This window comes from Ammospiza nelsoni, chromosome 7 (genome assembly GCF_027579445.1).
Source record: "Ammospiza nelsoni isolate bAmmNel1 chromosome 7, bAmmNel1.pri, whole genome shotgun sequence".
NCBI classification, from domain to species: domain Eukaryota; kingdom Metazoa; phylum Chordata; class Aves; order Passeriformes; family Passerellidae; genus Ammospiza; species Ammospiza nelsoni.
Window position 1 is genome coordinate 26,809,165 of NC_080639.1, and position 14,279 is coordinate 26,823,443.

Genomic DNA, 14,279 nt, shown 5'->3' on the forward strand with positions numbered 1-14,279 from the left:
GGAAAAAAAAAAAAAAAGAGAAAAAAAGAAAGAAAAAGAATCCAGTAAAAATATCATTTAATAAAAAGGCACAATATCAGATCATATTCCCCAAAGCAAGGGCAGCAAAGTACGAGAAATCAGAGTCCTGAACTGCAAATGAAGAATTCTGCTCTCACAAGACACCCTGTCTCACACCCTATCATTGTTTCTCCTGTGGTATCCCAGCCTGTTAACTGCACATACACCCAATTCTGCTGATGCATCTTGGGCTGTTAACCAGTTACAGAATATGATCAGCATCTTCAATGCACCTATAAATCTTATCCTATAAAAGCAGTTGTGCCAGCAATTTTCTTTTCCCTTGTGCTTAGCTAACAAGACTTTTCCCAAGTATAAAGATACACTTGTTGCCCCTTGCCACCTCCAACATCAAAAGCAATTGGTTTGCCATTTGTCTGAGCATGTCCTCTGCTGCAGCTCTGCTTATCTGTTACAAATACCCTGCTGGAGCCACTGCTGCAAAGGGATAGCAAGGGCTTACACATATTTCTGCATGGAACTTTCCACAGAACTCATCATCAATCCTTTTCTGAACAGGAAACATTAATGTATGTTTTCAGATCATCATCTCCTTCCTATTTTCAAGATCCTATTTTGAGGATATCTGATGAGATATTTACAGGAGTTTAAAAAAATGTAATCACTTTCATTTAAATACATACTTTCTGAAGAAAGTAAACATTTAGCAGGCTATCTGTGAATTACACTTCTGTGATGGCCTTGGAGTCCTTTATTCATAGGAAATTCAATATGTAGGGATAGGATCAGGTACACTCATAATCTGAAATAGCTTTTTTGTTCAAAACATGTTTTTATTTTTCCAAAGAAACAATATCAACTGGCAGCCAAATAGAGGGTGAAAAGAAAAAGAGAAGAAGAAGAAGAAAAAAAAAAAAGACAAAAAATGAAAGCTCCTTTGTTTGACAGGGAAACTTGAGGAATACATTCATAGTACATTATTTCTAGCAGAAGCAATAAACAACAGTAAGTGCCATTCAGCAGCAGCACAGTTCCATCACAGCCTGTTACCCACTCTGGCATCCCGTGCACTCAGCAGGATTCCTCAGCATGGTTTGTTGCTCTGTCCTGGCAGAGTGTCACCAGGCAGGTGACCTACAAGACCTGCCCTGTGCCCCCTACTAAACAGCCATCAATGAAAGCTGCACTTGCAAAAGTTAGCACAGGATTGTGTTCCTGGGGCCTCTCAAGCAGAGAATACTGCATAGGAAAGTCCAATACCAAAAATGAGATAACAGAGCCTTCTGCTGCCACAAGACTGTCACATTCACCTGAAAAGGCAGCAGGGAGGCCATACATGGCTCTTACAGATGGATTTATACCAGCTGCTGCTGTTTCTTCTCTCAGCATCCCATCCCTTCTTTCATGTACATATAGATACATGCATGAAGATGGTGCACATTCAATACACTTGTTCTTCTATTTCACTGTCCTCTCTGGCTTGTTCAACAGCCTGTTTCTAGAAACTTAAGCTTTGCAATTTTAAATTTTTTTCCCAGATTATTAATATTTCTTATGCTACAACTGAACACAGTGGATGAGTCTGTCTGCTATCAACTTTACAAAATGCATTTATGTAGTTGTACACCAGCTCAGGATCTGCAGCAGATATTCTGTCAGTATACACTAAAGATGACATTTTAAAAATGATCAAACATCTTTTGTACAGTGCTGGTGTGTCTGGGTTAGGAGTAGCCAAGTCAGTAAAACTATATAAGCACAACTTGTAGACAGGTATTGCTTGGCATATGCAATTTGCCAGAGAGAAATGTGAATGGCACATTTATATAAATGGAATGAATATTTCAACACCCTGTAAAAGTTTTATGAATCCCTTTATTTCTTTTCTGGCTCACTTTAATCTCATACCTTAATTCTGCACAAGCACTTTTATTTCCTGCAACTACAGGGTACAGGACAAAGATGTAGACTTAGATGATAACACAAGGCAACTCAGCCTGCAAGTGATTCTGAAATCTTCTTTGTATCACAGAAAACACAACCACAGTCTGACATGAAAGTAGTGCTCATGTAGTAGATTACATGGACTACTATCAAAAAAAGAAAAAACAGCCACAAAAGTTTCAATCTTCCCAAAGCTCAAGTTCTATTTGTTACACAACTGTTTGGACTGTACTCTTCACTGCAGAGGTCTGGAAGAAGAAAGCTCTTGAAAAGATATTAGCTGGCTGTTTCAGGATTATGTCACCAAAGGCAGTTGATTCTGAATTTCAGCTTTCAGTTTACATGTTCACTTATATACCTGGAAAAGGTCTCTTGCCCTAATGGCTGGCCATCCAGACCAGGTGGTTGTAGGTCAGTCAACAGTGCCTGTACAGGTGGACAAACAGCATCTAGAAGAAGTTGAATGGATGTGATAGACCTACATAGAGACCATAAGAATCTTCCTGTGAAACCATGGGAAGCAGTCCTAAGATCAATGGGCAGTGACAAGGCCTCAAAATCCTGGAGTTGTGTCTTTGTTCAGTGGGAACATGACTCAAAAAGTTCAATAAACTTCTCTTTCATTTAGCTTAGATGAATTTAGGTTGTCTCCCAAATAGTTTTCATGCTTATTCTGCTACAGCCCATTATCTGTGCTTAGAGGAACAGATAAGGACCTAAGCTAAATTGGGAGATGTACCAGTACAGTGGTGTCACATGATGGTCACTTGTGCCACACCACTCTGAATTTATCAGTAAAATGTTGTTAATCCCCTGAACTCTACACAACAAAATCTCCCCCATTTCCAGCAGCATCTCAAGTCACAAAAATGAACAAAAAGTCACCTGAGAAATAAATATTGGACTTGTTTTTCCTCATGAGTGGACATCCATTTTCTGCAATGGAGCACCATCAGTCCTTTTGCCTTACATTCAGTCTGTCACAGCCATAGGTCATACATCTGCAGCATTATGACAAGATTTCTCACCAAAACACCCCAAGCCAGCAACATTTACCAGCTGCTCCAAAGCCTAAACACTACAGACCATATCATCAAAGACCATCTCGTCTTAAGAGTGGCCAAAGAAAGCTGTTGTGTAAAGGCAATTAAATCAGCAGATAGGTTTTCTGCACTCTGAAGCTATAAAGTCATCAACTCCAAATACAACCAGAGCTGCAGAATCCAAAGAACTTCACAGCTAGGTAACTGGCCGTAAACTCACAAACGTACTGTTTAGGCAAATATAGCACTATAGAGCTCCTAATTAGCCTTGTGACCTTCAGTGGGCAGGAGGTTTTGCAGCATGTGACTGCCTGGCTCTCCCAGAAGCAGCAAATTGCTCTGTAGTGGGCTCGGCCCTGAGGAGGCTCCACCAGCTGAGTGAGACGCGCAGCACATCCCTGGGCAGAAAGGCAGGAGCAACTAATATAAAAAATAAACAATGGCAATGTGTTTCATGTTACATTCTAACTCATAAAACTTTTACTGCACTCTTCCCACAGCACCACCAGCACCAAGTAAAAGCTCTTTGACAAAATGTGGGTTAAGATGCAGCCACTTACTGTAAGAGCAGCCGAAGACCTCAACTCTCAGTCCTATCCGCCCACCAACGTTCCACCTCAGGGGGATGAAGCGCAGGAATCGAGCTTTCACCGAGTGCAGCAGTTTGTGGTGTACCACACTGTCAGCATTGCTGTTCCCTGTGAAAACCTGGAAGGACAAAAAACCTTGGTGAGACATTGAGCAACAAGAGGCGAATGCAGCACTCTCAACAAAGGCCGTGAACTGCCACTCCTCTTCACGATTCTTAGTCCCAAAAATTACTTAAAATTATTTAAATTGATTGTCAAGTTTTCTGCTAAGTGCTGCACCTCTTATGAAGGGAAACAAGGGAGACAGCAGCACCTCAGCAGAGTGGGGATGTATACACAGAGTTACAAAAGCAGGTTGTAGACGGGCATGGTGATGAAGATGCTGCACAATTTCTCCTAAGCCAGGCTATTCCTGTGCACTGTAATACTCCATCAACCCCTAAAATAATCAGAGTCCTGTCAGCACAGTGAAAGACGGGGCATGATTTAGCCTTTGGTGCACTCATGGAAGCACTAAATGATAGACACAAGCCACTAAAGTTCTTGAGAGTCTGGGAAGAAGAACAGGACTTCCAGATACCAACAGAAAACTCAAGCAAGGAACAGGAGGAGATAAAAGCCTGAGTAAGTACACAGGAGAATCAGCATTTTGACTGTGTTTGCACCCCAGAGAGCTAAAGCATGCAAACATAATAATTTAATTTCTTTCCTTACCTATTTAATTAATTGCCTGCAACAGCAAGCCAAAATTAATGGCCCAAGTCAGAATTATAACTTAGCAAGAGGAAATTCTCTCATGGATGAAGAATGACCGAGGGATTTCAAAGACAAACCTTCAGAAAAACTTCAAGGCTGTATTCCTGCCTGAAGCATTTTCAATTCATCTTTACACCCTTATCTGTAATATTGGCCCAGGAATATCACAGACTTCCTGCAATCCTCAGAACATTTCAGTAATTCAGCTAGGATTGAAATTTGAAGCTAACAGTTTTGTAAAACATGAAAAGCAAAGAGAGAACACAGAAAAACATAATCTCACAGGAAAGCCATATTTGTAAAAGAGGTCCTGCATTTTGTAAGCATAAAATTTCATCACAAAAAGTTGTACCAGTTTAAAATGCTTCTGCATTGGCAGAAAAAAATTGGCACCATTCACCAACACAATGTAATTGTGAGCAAAATTGGAATAACCCCATTAAAGCAGACCTACAATTCATTTTGATGGTTCAAGGATGTGTTAAAGAGATTAAGGGTTCATCTCCATTCATTTTTTTTTCCTCAAACACAAGCATTCCAACATTTTTCCAAATGTTATTATAGATGGTGTAAAACCTCAAATCTAGCATATTCATGTTTTACTAAATTCAGAATTCAATTGTTTTATTAGAACTATATTAAATAAACAATATTCTGGAACATTTCTAAGGCACAATCCTTTGAAACCATACCTTGTTTATTTCATTTCACCTTAAAAACTGTAACTTGGGGAAATTCTCTTCTATATACAATAGGCCTTATTTTCCACCCAGTCATGAATGTAAAAGACCACATATATCTCCCTTCTTAAAACATTCTTTGCATTTCATTGCTGTTATTGCCTGCCTCTGAAGATGAACAATGTTACTGAGATGATCTCTCACAATCCCAGTTACCTCCTTGAAAAACCACCCTTCAAAACATGTGATCATGTGCTGGTTTTGGCTGAAGTGTAGTTAATTCTCCTCATAGTAGTTTGCATGGGGCTGTGTTTTGGATTTGTGCTGGAAACAGCATTGACAATACAGAGATGATTTAGTTATTGCCAAGCAGTGCTTGCACAGAGCCAAGGACTTTTCTGCTCCTCATCCCAGCAGGGAGGAGACTGGAGGGGATGGGAGGATGGGAGGGGTCACCCCAGCTGACCACAGGGATATCCCATCCCATTGGCAGCACACAGAGCTGGGGAAAGGACAGCGGGATGTCCAGAGTGATGGAATTTGTATTCCCAAGTCATCATTACACGTGATGGAGCCTGGATGTCCTGGGAATGGCAGAACATCTCCCTACCCATGGGAAGTGGAGAATGAATTCCTTGCTCTGCTTGCAAAAGTGTGAGTGGTTTTTGCTTTACCCATTAAATTGTCTTTATCTCAACCCATGAGTTTTCTCATGTTTAATCTTCCAATTCTCTCCCCCATCCCACAGAGGGAGAGTGAGCAGCTCTGTGGGGCTCAGGTAATAGTTGGGGTTAATCCATTACAGATCTGTAAAATTATTTCTATTAGGAGCTTATCAGGCTGAAAAGGGGAAAAATCTGGTTATCCCAGTTGTCCTCAAAGCTTTGCTTTTCCTATACCTCTAGCTCTGAACTTTTTATGCACAAGATCTTGTTTTCTACAAGTATGATATGACAGTTAACTAACCTCTCATAAAATAAGCTATATTTTTTTTTAATGGGGATTCTTGTTGATGTTAATTAAAAGTTAACCAAATACAGCAGATATGTTTTGAGGAGTGGAACAAACAGAAGTTCTATATGTCCTGATGTTACTCATACTGCTTTTCACATAGGAGCCAATTTCAAATTCCAGCAGAGAGTCTTTCCTAGATTTTTTTCCTTACATTTCAAGTGAAAAATCTTGTTCTTTTCAGAACAAGAAACTAATGAAACTGTCAGTAGAGACTGCCTCACAGTCGTAGCTGTGGCAGTCCCCACATTTTTAGTAAGACACTTATGGATATATAAGATGCATAAAGGAGACTGTTGTTTTCTGTTTGTTTGCTCCAAAGGCTCATGTCCTTGGAGCCCTGTGATTATGTAAATGTCTCACCTTTAATAAGATAAAAAGGAAAGAAGAAAAACAACAAAGGGGGAACAGAGGGTTTCCAGTCCTCCCAGTTGTGAAGAAAAGCTTAAAACACAGTGACTAGAGTGAAAGTGAAGGTGAAAAGTAAGAGACAAAAGAAGAAGTACACCTTAATGCTGTGAAACAAGCTGGGAGGGTCCAGCAAACTTTAGGGACTGACTGTGCATCAAGGAGGTTGTAGTTTTGCCAGGGAAAAGATTCACAGCTGTATCACACCCACTGCAAGCTGATCTCGCTGCCCACCCACTGGCATCTCTGCGAGGGGTCTTCCCTCAACACCTCAGCAAGAGCCAGAATTATTCACATCCAGCCTCCGGATCAGTTAGTTCACTCCAAACCTGATGGGCAACTATGTAAAAACATCCCTCCCACACCAAAAGAGCCACACTGGTAAAAATAAATTATTCAGAGGTCCAATACCACTCTTAGAGCACTTTTTTTTCTCAAGTTCCTCTAATAAGTAAAGAGCTAATGACCCGTTTAGAGAAAGGAAATCCACAGGCAAAGCTGTACCCATTGATCTGTGCCTATGAGATGGTTCTGTGTGCTGCTGGCAGATCCCTGCTTGCTGCTACCAACGGGGCATCACTGTGTGTGTGCCTTCAGGATTGCTTTGATTTTCCTTTCCAACTCCCACTGCTATGCAGATCACCTTTTGATGCTTTATGGACCACCTGTGGGCTGTAGACCATTGATTGAATAATACCAATTGCCACAGATGGTCACTGGAAAACTTAAGATCCACAGCTGACACAGAAAAAATCCATCCATTTAAGGAGATGAAAGTAGGATGCAGCACCAGATTTCACAACCCTGGAGGTTCAAATATTGATTAACAGTAAACCTATCGGTGAGAATGGCAGAAGTCCTCTTGAGAAATGGCCTCTATTACAACTTGTTGTTGATAAGGATTAATTCCCAGGACCAAAATGACGAACAAGTGCAGAAAACAAAGCACTTGCATTTCCCATGCAACATAGTTGCTCTGGGAGGGAGCACAGCCCCTCAATCTGTGTCTTTTAACAAGCCCTGTAAACACAACAGACAGATGATTTACATGGGAAATTCTGCCTCTGGCATTCTATGGGGCTTATAAATCAAAGAGCTCCATTAGTGCCAGATTTTGCCACTAGCTTCTTGAAGGCAAAAGCTTTTCCCCAGTGCCAGCGGCCACAAGGTTAACAGCTGGCCAGGGCTGCCCCTCGGACCAAGCTTGTTCCACAATGCCTGGCTGCACGGGGCTCTGCTGTGACACAGACCACAGCAGCACAGTAATATTTTATGAGGCTTTTTTTATGAGCCAGCAAAGGCATGGAAAGGTGAGGGGAGAGCAGCTGCAGTGGTTTGGAGCAGGGTCCGACCGGCTCAGTGCTGCTTCTTGGGCAGCAGCTGTCAGCACGTGGGGAAGGATGGCAGAGACAAGCAGACAGAGTGCTCCTCCCAACGCTCAGCTCACCTAGTTCATGGATTATAGTGAAAAGGACAAAATGGAATTCCAGTTTAAATGAGAAAGAAAATTTTGAAAAGAAGCATAAATCTCAAAACTGCTGTTGTTGCCTGGAATTTGCATGGATGAGTCCCTCAGGAAACACAATGATTCAACTAAATGGGCTATTTTCACAGCTCTCCCATTCAGAGGGATCCCCAAAGCTTTTCAAGGGCAGTTCAGGAGAATGTCACACAACTGTGGTGAAATACAGCAGTTGTTTGATAACCCTGAAGACACATATTGGTTACTTTACCTCATGCATTAATTCAGAGCTATGCCAAATCATACCAGTGAGACTTGACGAGCTTCAGATCATCCTTTGGCCAACCTCTTAGACTGGTCTCCACCTCCCAAAAGACAAGTGGAAATTGGGTGCAGGTGTCTACTCATGAAAGCCCAGTTAATCCGAAAGATAAGACCAGATGCAGGACTTTATCTCAGCCTCCCCCTGCATGAACTCTCTGCACATAAAATGGCAACTTATTTACAGACTTGCAGAAGGTGCTTCCCATAAGGGCTCTGCTGAATGCATTCTGCTCTCCCACTTTGTTAGACAGGTAATGGGATGGGCTCAGAATGAGTATGCAAGCAGCAACCCCTGCACAATCCTCAGCCCTGCATGGTGAGCAGGCAGGCCTGAGGTTAACTACCTTCTAGGAGAGATATTTTAAGACATATTGAAAACTCTCATTTCTGTCCAAGTAACTCTTATGAGCTGAATTGAGGGGAAATAAATAATCAGATTATAAATGTGCAGAGGGCATACAACACAGATGTTAGCAATTTACAACATTTCAACCTTCAGTAAAAGAAATACAAGCACAGAAAAGAGCACTTCACCTTCAAATTTCACCTGTGACATCAGAGTGTGCTGTCTCCAGTGCCTGAAGAAAAAGGACAAGAGGGCACTTGATTCGAGCTATCCAGAGCTTAGTGAGGGAACCAAAGGGAGACAAAAAGCAGCTAAGATGGTCATAAATCCCAGAACTGCAGTACTTATGAGCAAAACAATGTCATTCTCCCCTTTAAACTTCCATAGCCAGATGAGAAAGATCACGAGCTAGGAGTGATACAGAACTTCCTGGGAACGGCTCCCAAGTACTTGAGTGTACATGCACTTCAAGGAAAGAAAGAATTTTCAATGAAGAAACAACATGAAAATCTGAAAGAAGAAGGAGAAAGCATTGCCTAACTTTTCACATTTTTCAGGCTGAAACAAACTCTGACTTTTATCTTCTCCAAAATCAATGGGATTTCTGTTCTGTTATAGTTTGTGCTACCTGGAATACAACTCAGTGGGGTATTGGGTGTGGGTACTAAATTCAGGTTTGGAGTAAGCCAGTGACTAAAACCAAGTTATGGCAGGGGTCCTAGGTCTCTGCTTGTATGTGCGGAAAGAGACCAAGGGCTACCCTGACAAGGACACAATAAACACCCCATGTGGAAACTCAGCACCCTCTGATTTTAATGGGATACTACAGGGTTTCTTTTTGCAGAAGAATTATACTTTATCAGTGTTTGCTACCTGCACCTTAGGCAGGTTTGTGGCTACAAATTTCTCCAACAATGAAAATTAAAAAATACATTTAGTTTCTGCTGCAAAACAAAAGTAACTGTCAGTTCAGGCAATTGTAGAAACTTGCCTCTTTCACTTCATCTCAGCCCTAAAACACAAAAAGATATAAAACTAAAACATAATTTCAAAGTCTAAATATTTGGGGTTTTTTCACATTTTACCATTTCTGCATCCTGTGAATGCCAGCGGTGAAAAACTTTGCTTTGCTTATGTAATGGAAAAAAGTCCTGCCTAACACATCAAGGCAGAACTGTTAATATCTTGTCACAAAGCAACACAGTGAAACTGCTTTGCTGTCATCTCCATCTCCCTGTGCCCAGAGTGGGAGCTGCTAAAAGCTCCTCCTCGTTTGGAGGGTGAGTTCAGTGCAGCTGCCCAGCTCAGGAGTTCACAGCAGGACCTGGCCCCTGGGAGTTTTCTCTTTCAGCATCTGGCCTTAAAAAAATTATTTTGATGTTAGAGGGGGCCAGACCGTGGGGAGAAGGAAAGGATGACAAGGGGGACTGCTCAGCTCCTTTAAGAGCTGATGTTTAGAGCCCTGTTTGCAATACACAGAGCTACATTTGGTACATGGATGGCAAATCTAAGTACTTTGTTTTCCCACCTCTCTTTCTCAAAAGGCAAGTTAAATTTTCTTTCAGTATTCTTTCAAACCTTCAGCAGAAACCAAGTAAATTTACTTGGAGGAACTTGTCTGCTTAGGAGAGTAAATGGGAGGTTTTTCCACCAATTTAAGCAGGCTTCAGCCTGAGCTCAAGAGAAAACAGCTGTCAGCCTCGTCCAGGGGCCAAAAGCTGGAGGGCAGGTTGTGTCCACTTAGCACATCAGTCATCTCTGAGCATCTCTTTCCACTTCATGTCTCTTTCCTATAAATGCACCATAGTCTTCATGACAAAAGGTAAACAGTTATTTCTGGTTAACAGCCTTCTGAGCTGATTAGCCTGTGTCCAGATTCATGCTTCAGCTTCCAGCTCCAATAAATACTATGACTCAAGCCAGTCTCAACTCTATTCTACCTTCATAAAGAGAAACCTCCTTTCTGCTTATGTTTCTTCTTTCCCAACAGCAGCTACATTTTTCTTTGTGAAACACCCATTCTTGACAAGAACTTCAGAAATAATATCCCCTGGCACCCTGTCAGACAATAACCTCAGAAACAATATCCCCTGGCACACTGTCAGAGCTGCTATTAGGGAGGAGCAGGGGGGAAAGAATAGAAGAGGCACCTGTCAAAATTATCCTCCCATAACATATTATCTGAGGAAGTGACAGCTCTCCATCTCATCCCTCTATCCCTAATGGAAAAAAAAAAAAAAATTCATCTACAAAGAGGTAGTTAAACTTCCCTACACAGCAAGGATTAAAATGACTCCTGATCAAGCAGGAGTCCTACTGGGACTGCATTACACTTGTTACTTACTGAGGGCTGACTGCTGTGCTTCAGCAATGCAGTGTCCACCTGGGCTCCTGAGCATTATTTGGACACCTCTGAGCTACTGGCAGTTTCTGCACAAGTAGAGGAGAGGAGATGCAGCGATGTGTCAGGGTCCATACTAATTCATCACTTCCCTAAATGATCTGCTCAAGTGAGAAGGTTATTTGCTGCTAATCCAGCCCATTACACTGTGTTCATACCTTTCTGTCTGGTTAGCTGCTTTCCAAACACAGGAACAAATGCTGTTAACAACATCATTAACATCAGATAGATTACTGCCCAAAGTAAACTACATTTATATAAAGGATGCTGCTTATTATCTTTCTCCTGACAGTTGGTAGAACTAATCACACTGTTTCCAATAAACCCCATAATTTTTACATCATCAAAATATTTTGCAAGCAAAAAAATTAAAAAAAAAGAATAGCCATTGAGGCAATCTATATAATATTCTTTTCTAAAAAAGTCTTTATCACAATAAAAAAGTGTGTAATTGTGACATTAGAAACATGAAGTTTCTTGGATTCCTTAAGGGCAGTGAAACACTTCTATTTAGACCAAAGAAAATGAAACAAAATATTGGAGAACTTTTTAATGGTTTGCAAATTTTTTCCCCTGTTCTGATTTACCCCAAGAAAATTCTAACTTATTTTCTTGGTTTGTTCAACACCACATTTCTATACTGAAATGGACAGTTTGATCTTTAAACAGTTCAAATTAGTGTCAATCTGTTTCCAGAATCTGCCAAACTGTACCTTGGCAAAGTCTGAGATTCTGCATCTGCCAGAGACCTTTCCCAATAGGCAACTTGGGTACAGTGATCTCTTTTGAAGAAAAGCAAATTTACCAAATGGATAATACACAAGCTACATCACTTGACCTCAGGATGAGAAAATGGTCTCTGTCTTCTTCCATTTCCTCACACAGATATAGCCCAAATGCCTGATCCAATCTGTAGTTGGGCAGGTTGCCCTTCTTCTTCCCAGCAATGAACCAAGTGCAATTTCCTTACTGTGCTGAGACACCCTTTGCATACATATGTGAAGCTGCATCTCACAAAACTGTATTGCATTCATGGAGAATGGATCCCTACTTTAGATTTTAGAATCAGCTTTGTCTTTGGAGCACCTGGAGGTGAAGCTGTTATCGCTGTTAATATCATCCCTGCTACATAAATAAATAATAATAGAAGCAAGAAGCAAAATTAAACCTGTAAATTACAAGTCTTAGCTTAAAGTCGGCAGCTAATTCCTGCTTCTGTTCAGCCTCCTGCACTTTATCTTAAAGGCAATCCTACATAAAGATATTATTTTAAACTAAATCACAACAAGGATAAATATTTCCCTAGTACCTTGACTACATTAACCTTAGCCAATAGACTGAAACTGCTCTTCTGCTGCCAACACTAATCATAGATTTCAGCTGTTCTGCATAAATCTCATGGAGACCTTCATGCTTTACATTAAATTAGTGGGATTAACAATGCAGTGAATGTGTTTATGTCTGGCAGTGTTGGGGGAACTTTGGGAACCTTCCCTGTGTTTAGCTTCATCAAAGTACATTTAAATAGCTGGTGCTGTACACTCAGTATCTCTCTGGTTGCAATTTGCCAGACGGACCCAGCAAGATGACACCAGAGAGGTGTTAGTTATTCCATACAACAGCGACCTCAGATGAATACTGTGCTTCATTATCTTACATTATTTCACTGTTATAAAGTTTCATAGCATTTGCATTTGGATCAGTAAAGCAATATCCTGTGAAAGAAGAAAGAAAGGTAGGCTTGATTTTCTCCAGTGTTCTATAAAGCATTGAAATGCAGGTGCCTGCACACATATTTCTTGTTATACCCTTCCTCCCCCCTGCCCTATAGCAACTTCCATAAGGAAGAAAAGACAGGTTATAGTAGTAGGCAACTCCTTTCTCAGGGGACCAGAGGGTTCAGTACTCTGGACAGATCCTTCTTTTATCAAGTCTGCACCCTTCCTGGGGTCGGGGTTAAGGACATCACCAGGAAAATTCCCAGCCTGGTACGGCCCTGAGACTATTACCCATTACTGCTCTCCCATGTGGGTGGCAATGAAGCCACAATCCCACCCCTCAGAGCAATGAAACCATGCTCAAGTACATCAGCCATTGTCTTGGCTGAGTGAATTACACAAATTTGTCTCTACCACAGGAGGGCTAAATTTAATTGACATACTTTCCTCCTACAAAACTGTTACTGTAATGCTTGCAGCATCCTACATTTGAGTCTTGTCGTTGCACTTTCACATTGAGGTCCATCACCGAACCACATTAAATTAATCTTGAGGACACTAAAGCAATTTAAAGAAACCACATCTCTTCCTCCTGCAATAAAGTAAGATGAGCTTTTGCAGCATCTTGGCAGGCAAATGTGCAATGTCTTCCAAATGCATGTCTACCCATTAAGTTTCGACCACACATTTCATTATGCCAACCACACCAAACAATCCTCAGCAGTAGGCTCTGAAGATCATGATGTTCTCTAAACTATAGCACAAAAAAATAAAAATTAACTTTCTGTTAGTGATCCAAGGAGGAGGCCTGAAATTGTGACTCTGAAGTGCAATTTTTTTCTGGCATACAAATAACACCTGTTACTGTTGTTATGGTGGGACATATGGAGTTGTGATACACTTGGCAGGCCCAAGATCACATCAGACCATCAATAAAAACTGTTCTACTACTTTTATTTCAAAAATTAGAAGATTATGGGAATTTCTCAGGGAGTTTGAAATTTCAATGCTTGCAAAAAACAGATTTTGAAATGAGCATTACCCCCATGAGGATGGACACAAGAGAAGGAAGGTGGAAACAATTTTTTTCAACAAGAGGAGTTTCTATGCAATAAATGTTTCTGTAAATGTGCAAGCTGTGCATCACACTGGACTGTCCCTAAGACCTTTGATAACAGTTTCTGTCATGTCCTTTCCCCAAGGAGGATCATCCTAGAGAACTTGTTTCTCTCTAACAGCACGGTATGTGATGCTGCTCTTTGTAAGCTGCCCTTTTTCCTTTCACTTCCATACAGTTTTTCCTTAAATCATAGCTAGGCAAATACTTAAAAACTAGAAATCTCAGAAGCCTCTCCAATGGTGTCAATATTTCCCATTAAGGTATGGCAAAAGTGGTGGGAGTTGGGGTGAGGGGGAAGTATGGGAACAGAGGAGGGAGCTGAGGAGAGAGGAAATCAATAGCTCCTTAACAAGCCCTTCTCCTGAGGTGTGAAATCCAGCACACAGGGCTCTTTTATTCTTTTTATCTCCTGATCATAGGTGAAAGAAAGGCTCTATGAATAGGATCCATGAAAG

The 14,279-nt window shown here is 41.1% G+C and overlaps 1 protein-coding gene across 1 annotated transcript in view; it reads right to left on the minus strand.

The window, feature by feature from the left end:
* The window catches only part of CNTNAP5 (contactin associated protein family member 5), a 270,547-nt gene that overhangs the window by 144,861 nt on the left and 111,407 nt on the right, over positions 1-14,279 (minus strand). The window contains exon 4 of the mRNA XM_059476246.1: positions 3,569-3,716. Within this exon, the coding sequence (XP_059332229.1) occupies positions 3,569-3,716 (148 nt within the window). The remainder of the gene's footprint in view (positions 1-3,568; positions 3,717-14,279) is intronic.